Here is a 21857-nt window from a genome sequence, read left to right on the forward strand (position 1 = left end):
AGTATGTATCAGGCCTTTCTTAAATACAAAATTGTGCATCAGTCTTGTACTTGAATCCAGTCACTTCCTTTTAGTGCCCATTTTCTTCCAGTTAGTTTCATGGGCAGGCCCAAAAAAATTTCACTCCACTATTGCTTCTTGGATATTTCTCCAAAATGCACGGCAGCAGTGATAACGAAAACCTTCACTATGCACTGACCTTTCAAAATTATCTTTCCAGCAGTACTGGGTGAGGTGATGCAGTGTATTAGGTAGTATATTGTACTTGGTTATTGTCTAGTATAATTTCATAGTTATAATTCTAGGACACCCTTTATATTAGTACTAATTTATCAGTTGAAAGTAGTCAGTTAATAACTGTGCATAACTTTGCAGTTAGATAAAACAGATTTTGAGATCCTATATTGTAGCTGTGGTACTGTGCACAAAAAAAGAAGAATAATTCAAAGAATAGCCACATATCATGACAACAAAACCATTATTTCAGCAAATCATGTTACCTACTTAGTTTTCAACACTGTGAAAGAATTCTTTTAATGTGGGCTAAATATATATTCTTCAATATATTTGTATTTCTGTTTCTGAAAAAGTGCTGCAGACTTGTTTTGCATAAAGCTTGCGAGAGGTTTACTACTCATTACTTAAGAGTAGGGTTTGTGGAAATGTGAGATTTTAAATTAAATTGTTGTTAAGTTAGGTACTCTATATTTATTGTGTGTTTTGTATCCTCTCAATAGCTTACACACAGTTTTCCACAGGACAGAAGTACTTTGTTTAGATTTAATGAAGTCAAAGTCAACATGTGCATTGCCTAGGATTATGAATTAAATGACGACAGTGAGTGAAAGTAGAGCATTAAATTAAACACGTTTTTGGTCAGTGCTTGAATCCAAAGACAAGACCTAAAACAATACAAATTGGGAATAGACAAGCTGTGGGCTAGAGTAGCTCAGGAAGTATGTTTCGTAAACAAGTCCCTACATGGCCGCAGTGACTTCAGACTCCAGCTGTGAGCAATGAGGCAGTCATGCACAGAGGTATTAGTGTTGATAACTGACAAGGAGATGGGCCTGGTTGCTCAGTGAGAACTATTTGTCGGGTGTGCAACAGGCTTTATATGCAACAGTGAAAGAATGCTATTGGAGATGTAAAATGTGTAATATAGGTGACCGATAGTTAATATCACACTTAGTAGATACACACAAAAATATAGTGCATTCTTCCCCCACTCCATCTGTGAATAGAATGGGAAAAAGCCTTGCAACTGGTATAATGGGAAGTACTGTGTTATGCATACATTATCGTTCATTATTATTATTATTATTATTATTATTATTATTATTATTACACTTGTCATTTATATTTGCATTTTTACCTGTTTATAGCTTGTCAGTGTAATGGCCATAGCACCTGTGCAAATGGAACAAGTCTTTGCAATCAACCTTGTGCCAACCTTACACGAGGTCCCCACTGTGAGCAATGTGTGCATGGATATTATGGAAATCCAGTTAATGGAGGAAAATGCAGTCGTAAGTAACAATTTGTAGAATGATGTGTAGTGATAGCCTTCATATTATTTCAGCACTATAAATTATGTAAAAAATTCAAAACATGTAAATCTGCAGTTAAAATATTCTCTAGGACATGTCTTGTATCCCTGAATCCAGTAGGGTGTGGCTTACCAAACACACTAGGAATTACTGTTTGACCATGGCAAGTTGTCACTTCATACAGTGTCTGTCAGAAATGGCCTCCCCCTCCACTACATCAGGACTGCCAAGGGAAGAGGAGTGGTGAGAGGAGGGCAATACCAATTCCTTCTAGCAAACAAAGTAGTGCAGTGGTTAGCATACAGGACTCACATTTGGGAGGCTGACGATTCAAACCCTTGTCCGACCATCCAGATTCAGGTTTCCCATGATTTCTCTAAATTGCTCCAAGCAAATGCTGGTATGGTTCCTTTGAAAGGGCATGACCAATTTCCTTGCCCATCCTTGCCACAATCAGAACTTTTCTCTGTCTCTAATGACCTCCATGTCGACAGGATGGTAAACCCAATCTTCCTTCCTGCCTTCTTTCCTTCTTACCTTCTTTCTTAGTACCCATGTTTTGTGTTTATACAAAAGCAGAGGTGATGCACAAAGAAATATTGATATCACTTGGATACTAAGGAATATCTTCCGATTAGTATAAATTTTCTTCACTTGTGGTACCACCAGTAAAAAGGGTCAACTTCTCATGGCAAAATGGCAAGTTGTGGCAGAGTTTCCGTCTAAAAGGTTTTGCTTCTTTTGTTTGTTGGGGTCAGAGAACACATCGATGATGCATTTGTGGTTTAGCACATAGCATGTAGCCTGAAACACCCTATAATCGTTCTGTCAGATTCAAATAAAATTCATTAGTATTCCATAATTGCTATGTTTTAAACTTTGAAATTGCTTTATTGCGGACTTTGAATTATTAATATGTCCTCTTTTCTATTGATGCGGTCAGTGCTCATTCTGCAGCAGATTTTTTGATAATAAATAGCAAGTTAGTGAGCAGAAAATGTAATCCTTGGTGCACTTGGAAGTGACATAGCTACTGACAGGGGAAACTGCCCATCACACACCCCTCAGATTTAGTGATAAGATGGCTCAGTGGATAGCCTGTCAAAAACTGAACACAGATGAAGCATGAAAAGAGGAAGAAGCTGTAACAAACTGTGAAAAAAGAAGCAAAATTGAAACAGTGAACGGTCCAAGCTCAAGATGTGCAAGTGAATAGCCACAGCATTGTGGTTATGTGGTCATAGTGTTGGACTGCAAAGGGGGAGATCAGTGTTCAAATCTCCCTCGTGCCTCATTATATATATATATATATATATATATATATATATATATATATATAACAGAGGGAAACATTCCACGTGGAAAAAATATATCTAAAAAGAAAGATGATGAGACTTACCAAACAAAAGCGCTGCCAGCGCTATATATATATATATATATATATATATATATATATATATATAAAGAAAGATGATGAGACTTACCAAACAAAAGCGCTGGCAGGTCGATAGACACACAAACAAACACAAATATACACACAAAATTCAAGCTTTCGCAACAAACTGTTGCCTCATCAGGAAAGAGGGAAGGAGAGGGAAAGACGAAAGGATGTGGGTTTTAAGGGAGAGGGTAAGGAGTCATTCCAATCCCGGGAGCGGAAAGACTTACCTTAGGGGGAAAAAAGGACAGGTATACACTCGCACACACACACACACATATCCATCCACACATACAGATGTGTATGTGTGTGTGTGTGCGTGCAAGTGTATACCTGTCCTTTTTTCCCCCTAAGGTAAGTCTTTCCGCTCCCGGGATTGGAATGACTCCTTACCCTCTCCCTTAAAACCCACATCCTTTCGTCTTTCCCTCTCCTTCCCTCTTTCCTGATGAGGCAACAGTTTGTTGCGAAAGCTTGAATTTTGTGTGTATATTTGTGTTTGTTTGTGTGTCTATCGACCTGCCAGCGCTTTTGTTTGGTAAGTCTCATCATCTTTCTTTTTAGATATATTTTTTCCACGTGGAATGTTTCGCTCTGTTATATATATATATATATATATATATATATATATATATATACACGTGGAATGTTTCCCTCTGTTATATATATATATAAAGATGATGTGACTTACCAATGAAAGTGCTGGCAGGTCGACAGACACACAAACATACACACAAAATTCAAGCTTTCGCAACAAACTGTTGCCTCATCAGGAAAGAGGGAAGGAGAGGGAAAGACGAAAGGATATGGGTTTTAAGGGAGAAGGTAAGGAGTCATTCCAATCCCGGGAGCGGAAAGACTTACCTTAGGGGGAAAAAAGGACGGGTATACACTCGCGCGCACACACACACATATCCATCCACACATATACAGACACAAGCAGACATCTCACAAGCAGACATATTTAAAGACAAAGAGTTTGGGCAGGGAATGTTTCCCTCTATATATATATATATATATATATATATATATATATATATATATATATATATATATATATAATAGAGGGAAACATTCCACGTAGGAATAGATATATATAATGTTCCCCCCCCCCCTCCCCCCCCCCCCCCCCCCCCCACACACAAAATTATGAACTGTCCATCAGGTCATAATGTTTCTGTTTGCTGTATTCAAATTTGTGTTTGTGTGTCATGGTTCAACATCCATTTCCAACAGTGTGGTGTAAGGAAGGGATCCCCAACTATACGCACCTGCTATTTGTTCTGCCCAAGTACCACATGTTATAACTTTTATGTTCTGTATTGGAAAGTTTGACTCTTGATTTTTTATTTTATTTTATTTATTCCTTTGTTGTAACACAGTTCACACCCATTTATTTGTTGATTTCGTTTCTGTGAGAGGTGTATGTGGCATTTCGCCTGCTCTTACTAGTCATCACTAAGGTAATATATTGTTACCACATGACTCATATTCTATAACCAATGTAATTTATTATTATTATTATTATTATTATTATTATTGTTATTATTTTTGGAGGGGGGGGGGGGAGCGAGAAATGGTCTATGAGGGAGATTAGAACACAGATCTCACACTTGGAGGAGGTTAGACAGGAAAGGCAGGTAACTTAGACACTGGGGTGAGAGGGATGAGTTAACTTTGATGCCAGAAGGCCTTTAGGAAAGAAAAAAAATAGTTCCAAGAAAGACATAAGAACAGCAACAACCACCACACACACACACACACACACACACACACACACACACACACACACACCTCCCTCCCCTAGGGGGGCTCTCCACCCTTTGGGAGTTTCGTGCTTGGCTACCACAGGCCCCCAGCCTTTGTAGCATCTTTTCCCTTCCTTACTGCATGTCTATCCTCTTGCTATTCCCTTTAGTAGCTGACATAAGAACAGTCTCACCTCTGTTTTTCATTCCTTTTTTCCTTTCTTCATTCACCTTCTCCTATCCTTCCTCCACTTCAGCATTTTAGGCTCCACTTTTTCTTCTTCCTCCCTGTGTGCTTCTGAAGGCCAACCCATATGTCTGACGCATAACAGGAGACTGGGTAATACATAATACCAGCCTTGGGTCGACAGGCAGGGTTCGCTAGGGGGTACAAGACAGGCCTAGGGAGGGGTGATTGCCTGAGCTGCTACTGTTCCAAGCAACAGATTGGTCCCTCTGTCAGTGTTCGGGAGAATGTGACCAGAGGTGTGAAAAATTACCGAAAGTGGGTGAGCCCCTCTCTGAGTGGGGGGGGGGGGGGGGGGGGGGGGGGGAGCGAGCAGCAGCAGTTGGAAGGAGTGTGCCACCAGAAATGCTGGCATTCATGGGGGGGATTTTCTCGCAATGAGCCAGTCATCGTCTTCGCAGTCCATGTCTTATAAACACAAATGGAATGAAGCTCACAATTCAAAGACCCTCCCAGCTGCACCACGGTTCCTCATGGTTTCACGTACGGGAGATGGTCAGTCCTATGCAACGGTAAGTCTGTTTCTTATTCAGAAAGGTGTTGATGCAATTGCCGGCCCTGTGAAATCCTGTTCTCATTTAGTTCTCATTTACACAAGTGCTTGCACCTTCACTTGTCCACTGCTATCCTGTTCATGTCAAGACCCATAGAACTCTGAATTCTTCTTGTGGTGTTATTTACACTAGGCTGCTTGATTGTCGGACCGAGATAGAAATCCAAACCTATCTCTCTGATCAGTGTGTCATTGCCGTCCATCGGGTGATGGAAGAAGGTAGATGCATCCTTAGTGCCCACATACATTCTTTTTCTCACCTTTGATAGAGTGGTGCTTCCATCCAAGATGAAAGCAGAATATGAAGTTATCACAGTCCGACCATACATTCTGAACCTGATGCACTGCTACCAGTATCATCATTTCAACCACACTCAAATGTCTTGTCGACGCCCGGTCAGATGTGTAACCTGTGGTATGGATGTGCATGAGGGCATTGTCTGCCTCCTTCACCCTGCTGTATCAACTGCAATGGCTACCAAGTCACCACTTCTCAAGATTGTCCCATGCATCTAGATGAACGGCCGTCCAAGAGATCTTGGTAATGGAAAAATTGCCTTACCCAGTCGCTTGCAAGCTGTTGGCTAGTCGCAAACCCTGCTTCTACCATCTGGCACTACAGTACAGTTCTTGCTACATCTCACTCCATGAAAAACATTACCACACAGACATGTGACCTGTGGTTGTGAAATCGCCCAATGTCATGGTAGCATCACTGTCTCCACATCCAGCTGTGCAACAAGCCACCAGATCATCACCTCCCGGGTCAAAGTCACGAGCTAAACAACCAGCAGGCTGGAAAGACTAGAAGGAATACTCCCGCAAAGACTTGCTATGTCCTTCCAGCCAACAAACATCTGAGTCTTCCTCTGCCAATCGGAAAGGCGCCAAGAAGTCAAACAAAGGTGAACGGTCTTTCCCTTCACCGACTCAGAGATGCTCTTGGATGGTGTCATCCCATGATACCCTCAACTGGCTGACCTCCATGTCGCCGGTGCACACTGCCAACCTGTTTTCTGCCCTGGACATCGCAGATCAACAGAGGGAGAATACCAATTCCTGTGTAGATCTCATGGAGCAGGATCTTCCAGCCTTTGTGCCCTGTAGTGGTGAGTCTTTGAAGACTGACCTCAGCAGCTGCCGAGGTGACACCCCTTCATTTTTTCCCTCCTCTGCTTTCCTCGATTATGACTCTCCTTCAGTGGAACGTTTGTGGCCTTCGATCAAACAAAGAGGATTTACGGCTGCTCTTACAATCACAGTGTCCACTTGTTCTCTGCCTCCGGGAAACAAAATTATGTCCTTAAGACTGCTTTGAGCTCTCATCCATTTTGACCTTCCCCAGAGGACAGCATTCTATCTTATGAGGGAATCATGCTGCTCATGTGGGATGACATTCATAGTCAATCCATCTCCCTGACTACCTGCCTTCAAGCTGTTGCAGTTCACCTTTTCCTTCCCCCACATGACCTTTTCCCTTTGTAGCGTTTACATTCCTCTGTCATTCAGTGTCACCAGGGCAGACTTCCTCCAGCTTATTGGCCAGCTACCTCACCCCTCTCTGCTGCTCAATTACTTTAATGCGCACCATCCCCTTTGGGGTTCTCTTAGAACCTGTCCGTGAGGTACCCTCTTGGCTGACCTTCTCAATCAACTTGACCTCCTGTACCATAACACAGGAGCACCAATGTTCCTTGTAGACTCCATGCACACCTACTCCCATTTGGACCTATCCTTCTGTACTGCCCAGCTTGCCCATTGTTCGAGTGGTCTATTCTCTCTGACATGTACTCAAGCAACCCTTTCAAGTGTGGCATCCATTTGCTGACTCCTACCCCACCTACATGCACATCCAAATGGCAGCTTACTAAGGCCAACTGGAGGCTTTACTCCTCACTGGCGACCTTCGATGAACAACATTTCTCCAGTTATGATGACCAGGTAGAATATCTTACAAACTCCATCCTTAATGCCACAGAATGTTCCATTCCTCGCACTTACTCTTTACCATGCGTGTCCTGGTCCCTTGGTGGACTGAGGTGTGCCACGACGCAATTTGTGCACGGAGACATGCTCTGTGTTTTTACCCATCATCCTACAATGACAAATTGCAATCATTATAAACAGTTGCTTGCACAGTGTCATTGCATTCTTCAGGATAGCAAACAAGCTAGCTGGATTTCATTCACTAGTTCCTTTCACTCCCTCTTCCATCATGTGAGCCAACCTCAGATGGCTCTCTGGGACCAAGATCCCCTCCCCAGCTTCCTTCCTAACAGTAGCAGATGATGTCATAGTGGATCCTGTTGCTATTTCCAACACCTTGGGCTGCCATTTTGCGGTGGTTTCGAGCTCCTCCCACTATCACCCAGCCTTCCTTCAACAGGAACAAGCGGAGAAGGCTCATGTGATACCCTTCTCTTCCCAGAATCCTGAGTGCTATAATGCCACCTTTTCTATGAGGGAGCTGGACATGCTCTCACTTCATCCCAACCCTCCACTCCTGGGCCAGACGATGTCCACAGTCAGATGTTGCAGCACCTTTCTCTGGTGGGCAAGCACTTTCTGCTTCACATATACAACTGCATCTGGGCAGAGGGCACGTTTCCCAGACGCTGTTATGAAGACACTGTCACACCCATACCTAAGACTGGTAAGGACAAACACCTCTCTTCTAGCTGCCGTCCCATTTCTCTCACCAGCTGTGTTTGTCTGCTAAGTGTGGCCAGCCATCCTACGCCTCCTTCTTTGATGACTTCTGAGATCATCAGTATGGGTCACATCCCTCTTCTCTGTTACCTCCTGGAGTTCGCTTTCAGCTCTTGCTTTGGCAGCTTAACTTCACTCTATCTGCATCTTTCCCAGTGAGTGTGGACCCTTCACCACCTTGGCTTCTGTGGCGGCCTGTGTTCAGCTTGGCCTTCATTGACTTCCTAACAACACTACTCCAGACTTGCTCTATTGCCTTCAGTTTCATGACCTTTGCATGGAACTTCACAATTTTATATTTGTTAAGTGGTGGTCCACCACCTCCTGCCCCTTTTTTAAATCACTTACATTCCATCTGAGTTATTGGTCGTTTTAGCGAATGTCAAGTGGGCAGTCGACTTTTACTTTTTATCTGTTGTAGCACTATGGCGAAGACCATTTAATTTCTGGTTTAGGACCTCCATTTTTCTATGATGTATTTGAAAGACTTTTCTCCACATCCCTTTTTTTAGCTGTCTTCTCTTCTGTCGGTTGGGATTAACATGTAGGCATTTCAACTCCTCTCTTTGTCTTCATGTTCTACAGTTCTGACATGGGTGCTAATGACCCTACTTGTTACTGCGTCCTAAAACAAAACAAAATAATAATAATAACTTCTTCCATCTTTGTTGCACAGATGTATTGCATTGTGGAATTTATACTGCAATGCCTATTGCCATATTTGTTGTGTCAGTGAGCTATAGTTAGCCAAACACATGAAGTTTACCTCTGATTGCATCCTGTGTCTCAAGATGTCAGCAAACAGAGGTTCAGAGTAGTTCAGCAGGAGCTAAAATGCTCAAGGCTAGAGCTGAAGAACCTGACTGAAACTAAGGCGATACTGAAAGTTCTTCAAGAGAACAACTAGGTTTGATATAACAAATTTTAATATAACAATCAATAATTATGTTTGGGTTCACTTAGTCAAATAACGACTAGGTTAAGAACTTAAAACAAAGAGCGAATACTGTCACCCACATAATACTTTCAGTTGACCCATAACTAAAACTAAGTTAAGCTAGGAACTAATTGCTACCTATATTCAGTAACAACACACAGGCAGACTTAGTGGGGCAGTGCAGCTTTGGGCTTAGCTAGGCAATCCCTGTCTCTCATTACTCACTCGAGACGCAACTATTAACTTACTACCTCTTGGATGTTAATATGTTTTTCTTCTTGTTAAAAGCAGCCTTGTTCATAGTTAATAAACCACAGAACATCACATGGTGTCCAGAATCTTTTGTGGAAAGTTCCTGGCTCATATCACGTACCATGTGTGGCTTCTGTCATTCACATGTTATTTTATTTGTCAAGTCTGCAATCACAGAAGCGCCGCATTTGTTGATAATAATGTTTGAACTACATATCAACCAGAGTTACTCTGGAGCACTCATTGTCTGCTACTGCCCTTCAGTGGCACAGAAGGGGGATGTTACATATAATACACTGGCAGCAGCTCATTGCCTGTGTTTCTAGCCATTGCCTGCAAGGATATTAAATACTGCTTTCCATTATTAATTTTAAAGATGCAAATATATTTCATGTACGTGGCAGTCTCGTATAAAAAATTTTTAAGGGCAGCTTTCATTGGTTCATGGTGATTTGCTTTACTGTACAGTGCAGATAATTCTTACACACGAATGCCCAAATATATTGCAAGTAACATTGTAAGGACTTGGATAGTGATATGGAACAAGGAATGCTATGACAATAGAGACTGAAGATAATTTGTGTACACATGTAACCTTTCATTGGATGTACCCATGTTCTATTGTCTGTTGTTGTGGTCTTCAGTCCTGAGACTGGTTTGATGCAGCTCTCCACGCTACTCTATCCTGTGCAAGCCTCTTCATCTCCCAGTACCTACTGCAACCTACATCCTTCTGAATCTGCTTAGTGTATTCATCTCTTGGTCTCCCTCTATGATTTTTACCCTCCATGCTGCCCTCCAATACTAAATTTGTGATCCCTTCATGCCTCAGAACAAGTCCTACCAACCGATCCCTTCGTCTAGTCAAGTAGTGCCACAAACTCCTCTTCTCCCCAATCCTATTCAGTACCTCCTCATTAGTTAAGTGATCTACCCATCTAATCTTCAGCATTCTTCTGTAGCACCACATTTCGAAAGCTTCTATTCTCTTCTTGTCCAAACTAGTTATCGTCCATGTTTCACTTCCATACATGGCTACACTCCATACATATACTTTCAGAAACGACTTCCTGACACTTATATCTATACCCGATGTTAACAAATTTATCTTCGTCAGAAGCGCTTTCCTTGCCATTGCCAGTCTACATTTTATATCCTCTCTACTTCGACCATCATCACATATTTTTCTCCCAAATAGCAAAACTCCTTTACTATGTTATGTGTCTCATTTCCTAATCTAATTCCCTCAGCATCACCTGAATTAATTCGACTACATTCCATTATCGTCGTTTTGCTTTTGTTGATGTTCATCTTATATCCTCCTTTCCAGACACTGTCCATTTCGTTCAACTGCTCTTCCAAGTCCTTTGCTGTCTCTGACAGAATTACAATGTCATCGGCGAACCTTAAAGTTTTTATTTCTTCTCCATGGATTTTAATACCTACTCCGAATTTTTCTTTTGTTTCCTTTACTGCTTGCTCAATATACAGATTGAATAACATCGGGGAGAGGCTACAACCCCCTCTCGCTCCCTTCCCAACCACTGCTTCCCTTTCATGTCCCTCGACTCTTATAACTGCCATCTGGTTTCTGTACAAATTGTAAATAGCCTTTCGCTCCCTGTATTTTACTCCTGCCACCTTCAGAATTTAAAAGAGAGTATTCCAGTCAACATTGTCAAAAGCTTTCTCTAAGTCTACAAATTCTAGAAATGTAGGTTTGCCTTTTCTTAATCTAGCTGCTAAAATAAGTCGTAGGGTCAGTATTGCCTCACGTGTCCCCATATTTCTACGGAATCCAAACTGATCTTCCCCAAGGTCGGCTTCTACCAGTTTTTCCATTCGCCTGTAAAGAATTCGCGTTAGTATTTTGCAGCCGTGACTTATTAAACTGATAGTTCGGTAATTTTCACATCTGTCAATGCCTACTTTCTTTGGGATTGGAATTATTATATTCTTCTTGAAGACTGAGGGTATTTTGCCTGTCTCATACATTTTGCTCACCAGATGGTAGAGTTTTGTCAGGACTGGCTCTCCCAAGGCTGTCAGTAGTTCTAATGGAATGTTGTCTACTTCCGTGGCCTTGTTTCGACTTAGGTCTTTTAGCGCTCTGTCAAACTCTTCACGCAGTATCATATCTCCCATTTCATCTTCATCTACATCCTCTTCCATTTCCATAAAATCGTCCTCAAGTACATCGCCCTTGTATAGACCCTCTATATACTCTTTCCACCTTTCTGCTTTCCCTTCTTTGCTTAGAACTGGGTTTCCATCTGAGCTCTTGATATTCATACAAGTGGTTCTCTTTTCTCCAAAGGTCTCTTTAATTTTCCTGTAGGCAGTATCTATCTTACCCCTAGTGAGATAAGCCTCTATATCCTTACATTTGTCCTCCAGCCATCCCTGCTTAGCCATTTTGCACTTCCTGTCGATCTCATTTTTGAGACATTTGTATTCCTTTTTTCCTGCTTCATGTACTGCATTTTTATATTTTCTCCTTTCGTCAATTAAATTCAATATTTCTTCTGTCACCCAAGGATTTCTACAAGCCCTCGTCTTTTTACCTACTTGATCCTCTGCTGCCTTCACTACTTCATCCCTCAAAGCTACCCATTCTTCTTCTACTGTATTTCTTTCCCCCATTCCTGTCAATTGTTCCCTTATGCTCTCCCTGAAACTCTGTGCAACCTCTGGTTTATTCAGTTTATCCAGGTACCATCTCCTTAAATTCCCACCTTTTTGCAGTTTCCTCAGTTTTAATCTACAGTTCATAACCAATAGATAGTGGTCAGAGTCCACACCTGCCCCTGGAAATGTCTTACTATAAAATACCTGGTTCCTAAATCTCTGTCTTACCATTATATAATCTATCTGAAACCTGTCAGTATCTCCAGGGTTCTTCCATGTGTACAGCCTTCTTTGATCATTCTTGAACCAAGTGTTAGCTATGATTAAGTTATGCTCTGCGCAAAATCCTACCAGGCGGCTTCCTCTTTCGTTTCTTACCCCCAATCCATTTTCACCTATTATGTCTCCTTCTCTCCCTTTACCTACTACCGAATTCCAGTCACCCATGACTATTAAATTTTCGTCTCCCTTCTCTATCTGAATAATTTCTTTTAATTCATCATACATTTCTTCAATTTCTTCGTCATCTGCAGAGCTAGTTGGCATATAGACTTGTACTAGTGTTGTAGGTGTGGGCTTCGTGTCTATCTTGGCCACAACAATGCGTTCGCTGTGCTGTTTGTAGTAGCTTACCCGCATTCCTATTGTTTTATTCATTATTAAACCTACTCCTGCATTACCCCTATTTGATTTTGTATTTATAACCCTGTATTCACCTGACCAAAAGTCTTGTTCCTCCTGCCACCGAACTTCACTGATTCCCACTATATCCAACTTTAACCTATCCATTTCCCTTTTTAAATTTTCTAACCTACCTGCCCGATTAAGGGATCTGACATTCCACGCTCCGATCCGTAGAACACCAGTTTTCTTTCTCCTGATAACGACGTCCTCTTGAGTAGTGCCCGCCCGGAGATCCGAATGGGGGACTATTTTACCTCCGGAATATTCTACCCAAGAAGACGCCATCATCGTTTAACCATACAGTAAAGCTGCATGCCCTCGGGAAGAATTACGGCTGTAGTTTCCCTTGCTTTCAGCCGTTCGCAGTACCAGCACAGCAAGGCCGTTTTGGTTAGTGTTACAAGGCCAGATCAGTCAATCATCTAGACTGCTGCCCTTACGACTACTCAAAAGGCTGCTGCCGCTCTTCAGGAACCACACGTTTGTCTGGCCTCTCAACAGATACCCCTCCGTTGTGGTTCCACCTACGGTACGGCTATCTGTATCGCAGAGGCACGCAATCCTCCCCACCAACGGCAAGGTCTGTGGTTCATGTTAAGAATCATAATTTGTAGGAGATAGAGAGATTTGCGTTGGTGTACTATTCAAAACCATATTGTAGAATGTTCTCTTTGGATCTGGATGCCAACATTTCCCATATCTTTCCTTCTTATTCTTGAGCAAACAGCAGAATTTTTTATTTATGTAACAATTGTATTTTCTTTTGCAGCCTGTGAATGTAATGATCAGGGCACTGAATGCCATCCAGACACAGGAAAGTGTTTTTGCACAACAAAAGGCATTGTCGGTGACCACTGTGAGCGGTGTGATACTCAGAATCATTACCTTGGAGATCCCACAAATAAAGGCTCTTGTTTCTGTACGTAGTCAAATTTCCAAAGTATTCTTTTTAATGCGATTTAATGCTAAAAAACTAATAACATCAATGTGTTTGCAAGATAGTGTGCTATATCGTGAAGATAATGGTACATTATGTAATAAGTATTATAAACGTAGTCTATTATTTTGCATATTGTATTTTTATATTAGAGATATACAATTTCTAAATTCCAAAGAAGTCCATACTACCACACAGCCTAATTTCAGCTGGAAGAGAAATGTCATTTCTTCCACCATTTATGCTCCCTTCTTCTGCAACTGTCGATAAGAAGTTTTTCCTGTAACCCTTGACTGTGATTCAGATATATATAAATGTTCCTGATCATATTTTATGCATAGTAAAATTGCTTCTAAATTTAAATTGTTTGCTTTTGCAGATGAGCTCACAATAGACTATCAGTTCACTTTTAATTTATCAAAGAAGGATGATCGCCATTATACACAGATTAATTTTAGAAATAGTCCACCAAAGTCGGATGTGGATGCTGAATTTAGTATTACTTGTTCAGTTCTAGCGAAGATGAACCTCACCATGAAGACTGGTAAGGCATCACACCATCATATTTCAACATTTTTGTGCAACCAGTCAGTATTATTTTTGCAGCTGCAATCTCTCCACAATAAGAAGACTCTTCACATTGATGCCACTGGTAAAGAGAAATCTGGCACAAGTTGAATTACATTGGCTGGTATTCTCTTGGTCTCAATTTCTGCCAACTTCAGCTAGAAAGCACACTGTTTTGGTACAACTGCAGTGTCATGTGATTTCTGTATACAACGTTGTGCCATGATTTGTGGTTAGTATTTATTGGATTTTAAAGAGAGTTAAGATGGTGTCCGTCACAGTGCTTCTCTGCTTTGCATTGTCTGTTACAAATTTCCTTTCTCATGTAAGCATAGCACTGGTAGTGTTGACAGCACTGGGCGAGGAATTTGGTGCTATTTCTCTCTGCACTGCCCCTCTCTCGTTAGTATTCTATGTACAAGGTGAGACATGCTAATTTCCAATCTTGAAAACTACTTCAGGAAGGTTATTCTTATCATGAACACCCTTTACAAATACTATGTTTTCTGAGAAGTATCAGAGTGACCCAAATGCTTGGGTTGTATTGTCGCAGAAACAAATTACAATTGTGAATGACATTAGAAGAGCTGATTTTAATGCGGTTATTATTAGTGCTCTCTCAGCATTATGCTATCATAAGGGTTGTAGCAGAAACTTCTCTCCTGTATAATCACAGATAAATGTTGTACAACGGAAATAGTAAATTAGATGTTAGATTTTTTGCACTCAGGATTACTTATATTTCCCATGTAGTTTCACTGTAGATGGGGTGGTTAAAGATTTTAAAAATAGTATTGTATAATCTGAGGATATTCCATTAGATTGTACTTCATTAAATGAGGTCATCAATCATGTTAAGACAGTACCATTGGTTGTGAATAGCTGCTGCAATGTACGAATCAGCTTCTGCAAAACAAATATGAATGGAAGTAAAAAGAAGTATTAATTTCTTTTGTGATTCTTAAGTTTATCTCGGTGTATTTCTTGCTCGAACAGTCCACAGGTTCGTCAGCGCATCTGACGATGGCGACACGTTTGATCGCTGAAATATTGTGCCTGTTGGACACTTTGGACCAGCAGTACACCCGTGGACTGTTCGAGCATAAATTTCTTTATTAAATCTGAGTAGTGTGTTACCCAATCCATACCATGTTTATATTTTATTTTATTTTTTATTCAGGTCTTTAAAATTTTAGAAACCAATAAAAACTTACTCAGTTTTGTGCTCAGAAAAAAACTTTTAGTAAAGCAAGTTCCACTTTCTGCTTGAAAGAGGAAGAAAACATTACCTAGAAACATTGAAGAACTTGTTTCATTTTGCTTTAGCACATAAATTTTCAGAACATCAGCCACTAAAGTAGATAGATAGTTACGTCTCTCTCTCTCTCTCTCTCTCTCTCTCTCTCTCTCTCACCCACACACACACACACACACACACACACACACATTTGACTAAATCAATCTGAAGAGTAATAATTTGCATCTTGTAGAAGGTGTTTTATATGTGCTAGAATGACTATCTGAATGTGCATTGAACACCATGTGGGAACAATTTTTTTTTTTTTTTTTTTTTTTTTTTTTTTTTTTTTCAGTTAGAGTGAAGAGACTGTGTGAGTGTGTAAAAGAAGAAAGTAGAAGTCTGCATTGCTGTTAAGTGTTTGATGTTACAGAACTGGAAAGAGATAAATAATGCAATGGTGTGCATTTACAGAAAGATATAGGTTTTAAATAATTCCGCTTTTCATCCTGAGATAAAGTGAGGAGTGTGGTGGTGGTGGTGGTGGTGATGGTGGAGGTGGAGGTGGTGGAGTAGGATTACTTTTGAATGTATGTTGTACATGACATGTGAAGTGTTGGCTCATCTGAGTATATTATGTTTAGATTAAAAGTGATGTTTGCAGTTTACCTTTCAATTCTGAACTGATGCCCCTTGGTTTAATGTTCAGATTTACTGTGTAGTTTTTCTTATCGAGGATTACTTCTGTATTGCAACTACAGTATATCAGTGCTAGAAATCTTACAACTTTTATTGAATTTTAGCATTGTACCAGTTAATACAAAGTACATTGTGTTAAATCCGATTATACTACTACTACAGGTACAGTGAGATAACAATACTTAATAATATATGTTCATATGAGAGCAATAACATTGCATGCATTACGTATAACAGTGATAAGTGACAGTTAAGTTCCTATGAGACAGACAGAATCCAATTTCTTTTCTTCCATGGTGGGTCTTTCATTGACATGGAAGGCACTGTTCTATGGCGTGCTTCACTTCTCTGAGCCGTGACATGGCTACATGGAGTAGGTGCCCCATCAGCAGGTACCACAGTGCGTAGCAAAACCTGCGATCACCATCATGCCTTGAAGAGTCACCTGTAGTAGGTTACATGCACAAATAATAATAAAATTCCAATCAGTTTGTGGGTCTAAACTGATTAACCAATAAAAAAAATTTCACTGTGGCAGTCATGATGGAGAGGTCGTATTTACATTGTGTAATGCAGCACTATACCAAAGAGATATGTTACATCATGCATGGTACTATAGTTTAAGAACAAGTACTTATAAATTAAGTACAGGAATTCATATAAAGGCCTATTTTGTCAAGAATGGAATATATAATCAGTTGTGGCCTTGTAATAGGAACCATCCTGGCATTTGCCTGGAGTAATTGAAGGAAACTGTAGAAAACCTTAATCAGAGTGGCTGGATAGGGATGGAGCTTCCATCCTCATGAATATGAGGTCAGTTTATTTAAGGCAGCATAACCTCATTCAGTTTATCGTAAGGTGAAATACTGTTTTGTTTATACATTCAAACAAAAAAGTAATTTCATAATTTTAAAAGCTACACTGCCATTTATTTCTCACCAGCAGTCATTGCCACACTATCAGGTGATGCCTGGACTATCACAATAATCTCTAGTCTTCAAGAGGAAACAATGAAAAACAGCCAGATCAGTTGCAGTCGTAAAAAGGTTTATTAAAACCTCTTGACACAGATTTTGACATCTTTAAAAATGTCTTCTTCAGAAGGATCTGTGACTAACACTGGTTACATAATGTCGTGAAGTTACATTAAAATGTAGCCATAAGGCACAAAAAAAGAAAAATTCAGCCCTATAATAATAAATCACAACGTATCGTAATGTAACTCCACAATGTTATCTAACCATTGTCATTTATTGATCCTTCGAAGAGAAGATGTTTTTAAAGACATTGAAACGTAGGTCAGGGGTTTTAATAAATCTTTGTACAATTGCAAATGTTTGGCTGTTTTGTCACCTTTCCCTTGCGAAGACTGCTTTCTACATTTGCTGCCTCCAGCCATGTTCAAGATCAAATTTTGGTATCCATTTTGTCTACCATAGCTTCCCATTTCATTTCATATGAAATTCAATTTTGGTATGTCAGTGAGGTGACATGGGGTCCTTACCTATGCATGTATAATGTGGGTTGGTTAGTAGGAGAAGTGAAATAGATGATACTGTCACGTCTTATTCTGAATGGTTCAACTTTCATGATCGTGGGGGGAGGTTTAAGATATATATCAATTAGCTTGCGGGATGCCTTACTTACGTTATCAGACTGCTCTATTGCTCTAATTTTAATCTACTTCCATAGCTTAGGAATTTCAGTTTAAAGGTTTCCTTTGCCTGGTCGTATTTTTCCTTAACCCTGAAGAACTCTCGTCGGATCAAAATGACCCAAGAGATTTTTGCTTTGCTTAATTCATGTGACATTCTGAAACTCGCCATTGAGTGGTTGATCCAACACGACTACTGGCATTCTGGCTTTATCCCCCATCCTCTTCTACGCAAGTGTTTGCTTTCAGCTGTATTTGCACCTGTGACCTGCCACGAATGGGAGTGTTTGGCTGTCAAATACAGAGGCTACAAGAGTTCAAATAAGTGTGTTGCTTCTTTTTTGCATTATGTGTATCGCGTTGTTTACCAATTATATTTTTATGTCATATTTTCTTCTCTTAGACGAAAAGAAAGTGACATAATGATTTCATCTTGGAAGTCTTCCATTTGGTCCGTGTTTGCATACAAAAACGGTAATATTAGAAATTGAGTCCGCCTTGATGCAAAACACCTTGTTATTCGTTTATTTCTTTGTTATACCAAACTAGTTTCGGCGACAAATATCCCCATCATCAGAGGGGTTTTTAATCTAAAACATGCAGAAAATAGCATGGTTATACACAGTAAAACATTATTACATTTTTACTATTCGTCTTTTGAAATATAGTTTTCTACGAGGGTCACTCCAAAAGAAATGCACACTATTTTTGTAACAATACAGTTTTCATTCTGCATGTGTGAAAGATTTACAGTGTGTAGATACATCCTTCTCGCTTGTTTTCAAACTTAGTTCAACCAGTTCTTGTGAGTGGTGCTGTCACAGCATGTCTTCAATATGGCAGCTACACTTGACGTTCGTCAGAAGCAGCGTGCTGTCATAGAATTCCTGTGCTGTGAAAGCGAGACAGTGCGAAACATCCACAACAGGTTGAAAAAGGTGTATGGAGATGCTGCTGTCAATCGTAGTACAGTTAGTCGGTGGGCAAGCAGGTTACGTGATGAAAGTGGGCACGGCAATATTGAGGATTGTCCTCACAGCGGCAGACCTCGTACTGCACGCACTCCAGACAATGTGCAGAGTGTTAACGAATTGGTGACTGCGGTCAGACCCATCACAGTGAACAAATTGTCATGCTACGTTGGGATGGGGGAAGGAAGTGTTGGGGATTGTCCTCACAGCGGCAGGCCTCGTACTGCATACACTCCAGACAATGTGCAGAGTGTTAACAAATTGGTGACTGCGGACAGACGCATCACAGTGAACAAATTGTCACGCTACGTTGGTATAGGGGAAGGAAGTGTTTGCAGAATACTGAAAGTGTTGGCGTTAAAAAATGTTTGTACCACATGGGTTCCCAGGATGTTGACAGTGGCTCACAAAGAAACAAGAAAAACAACAAAAAACACTTAAACACCCGCCTTACAGTCCTGACATGGCTCCATGTGACTATTATCTCTTTGGGAAACTGGAAGACTCTCTTCGTGGAACAAGGTTTGAAGATGATGACTCCCTTGTGCACGCTGCCAAACAGTGGCTCCAACAGGTTGGTCCAGAATTTTACCATGCAGGTATACAGGTGCTGGTTCCAAGATGGTGTAAGGCAGTTGAGAGGGATGGAAATTATGTGGAGAAATGAAAATATTGTTCCTAAAGGATGTATCTACACACTGTAAAACTTTCAAACACGTAGAATAAAAGATAGATTTTTTAAGAAAATAGTGTGCATTTCTTTTGGAGTGACACTCATATGTATACTTTCATACTACCTTATTTATTGTATGTTACAGCGAGTTTTAAGCAATTATTGGCACTGTTTGCGACATATTTTCTATGCTCTCCTTTTTTTTCTGTTGCCATTTTTTTTACTTAGTGAATATCGTGTCATCTGCAACCATGTGAGCGGCTGTTAGTAAACAAAATACTAAAAGGTGAACTTCGTATGTCAGCAATATATACTTGAGGTTGTGGTAGTGTTGTGGAAACCAGTTATTTGGTGTGTAGCTAAGTAACAGCTCAGTACACACCAAATAAATGGTTTCCACAACACTACCACAACCCCAAGTATATAGTATGGAATAAAATTGTTTGCTTAAGTTGATTCTAGAACACTCTTAATTGCACACATTTGAGGTGTATACTAGCGGTCTGATAGTTCTTTAGATGTTGTTCAACATCTTGTTGCTCACATTAAAGACTCAGAAAGAAATGTATCTGTTGACAACTGCTATACTAGTGTCCTACTTGCCATAAAATTGCTGCACATGAAACTGACATTGGTGGGAATATTGCGGAAAAGTAAGCATTACATCCTTGCTGAGCTGCTGCCCAGTAAACACAGGGATGTAAATTCAAGTTTGCTTGTTTTCATGAAAGAAATGTGCATGGTTTTTTATGTTTCCAAGAAATCTTACTCAGTGGTGCCATTATCATCAATGCACAGTGATGCCAAAATATATACATAGACAGGTTCCAATTAAAAAAAAAAAAAACACCTCGTATGTCATTTACATGATGAACACTACTCATGGCCAGACATACAGAAGTATCACAGCATCAACACCAGGATCGTTGGAGACAGGAACTGAAGTAACATCTCACAAACTAAAGAGAGGCCATACCTGCCCAAGTATAAATAACAACAAGCATTAAATATAGTGTGCCACTTGTATGGAAAGTGTATTCAAAGTACATTCCAAAGTCATCTCACAAAATGCTTAGCTCATAGAAATATTTTGATGGTCCAAAAATCTTTTTATTATTAGTTTATAGCATTTTTTAGTATTTGGTTAAATTTCCTTTGTTCCTCACATTCTAAATCACAGTCATAAAATGATGATAGCTACATGCTGTTTTTACTAATTTATGTTCAAAGATCATCCATAATTTATAACATGTTATTTTTTTTCCGAAGACTTGACATATACACTGATGAAAAGAATTGCAACACCAAGAAGGAATCGTGCAACATAAACAAAATGGGGTAGGTGTGTTTCTACATCTGAAAGATCATGTCTATTCATATTTTGTACTAGTCGCATAAAAGTGGTACTAGTAGCATCATTATGTGGATGTAAATCAGGTTTTCTTTAAGTACAAGCTGTAATGGTTGTAAGTATTAGCCACCTTTGAGACTAGCCTTGGTGAGTTAGTGTTAGTTAAGAATGCCCTTAAGGCGAAAAAGACGCCATTATCAGCACGTCACTTGAGTTTGAATGAGGTCATGAAACAGGGCTATGAGAAAGTGGGTGTTCCTTCTGCGAAATTGCAGGAAGGCTTGACAGGTATGCCGCCACTATACATATGTAAAACATTCTCGGTTTTCTTGCCACATCAGTTTGGGATAAAATCTCAAGCTTTTGACAGTACCCTCCATTGTCGTCATCAAGAGCAACTGACTGTTTTCACTGCTGCTGTGGTGGCCTTATATAGCCCGTGGACGGCTTCTGATTGATTGGCTTGTGTTTGGTCAGTGATTATGTACTGCTGTTGCAGACAGTGTCAGTGTCTGCGCTGGTGGCACCACCGCCTCTGTGGGTGTGTAAACCCCGCAAGGAATGTCTCTGCTGCTTCTCTCCATTGAGTGATCGTTTCCATGCACCACTCAGAGCGTGGAAGCAATTATATTGATCAGACCATTCATACCATTTCTGATTACTATGCAGAACACAAATGCCATATTAAAAATAGAGAACTGGAAAAATTGGCGATTGAGGAGCACAGCCTCACGAATAAACATAAAATACTGTTCGACGAAACAAAAATTTTGTCCCCAGCCACCACATACTGGGATTCTGTTATTAAGGAGGCTGTTGAAATAGGAATGAACGAGAAGAACTTTGACCATGATAGTGGATACTATCCGAGCAGTGCTTGCTCTCTGCCTGAATCTAATCACACATGGTGGAAGTTTCAGTGTGGGATTACCTCCAGTTTGGCAATCTTTAACTAACTTTAGAATGTCTTTGACTTTGCTGCTGTAGTCCTAATGACTCAGCAGCATTGAATAGAACTC

General features: G+C 40.3%; 1 protein-coding gene across 1 annotated transcript in view; it reads left to right on the top strand.

The window, feature by feature from the left end:
- Positions 1 to 21857, top strand: part of LOC126252744 (attractin) — a 272729-nt gene that overhangs the window by 180890 nt on the left and 69982 nt on the right. The window contains exons 16-18 of the mRNA XM_049953646.1: positions 1386 to 1529; positions 13516 to 13665; positions 14063 to 14227. Coding sequence (XP_049809603.1) covers positions 1386 to 1529; positions 13516 to 13665; positions 14063 to 14227 — 459 coding nt within the window. The remainder of the gene's footprint in view (positions 1 to 1385; positions 1530 to 13515; positions 13666 to 14062; positions 14228 to 21857) is intronic.

Source organism: Schistocerca nitens, chromosome 4 (assembly GCF_023898315.1).
Source record: "Schistocerca nitens isolate TAMUIC-IGC-003100 chromosome 4, iqSchNite1.1, whole genome shotgun sequence".
NCBI classification, from domain to species: Eukaryota; Metazoa; Arthropoda; class Insecta; order Orthoptera; family Acrididae; genus Schistocerca; species Schistocerca nitens.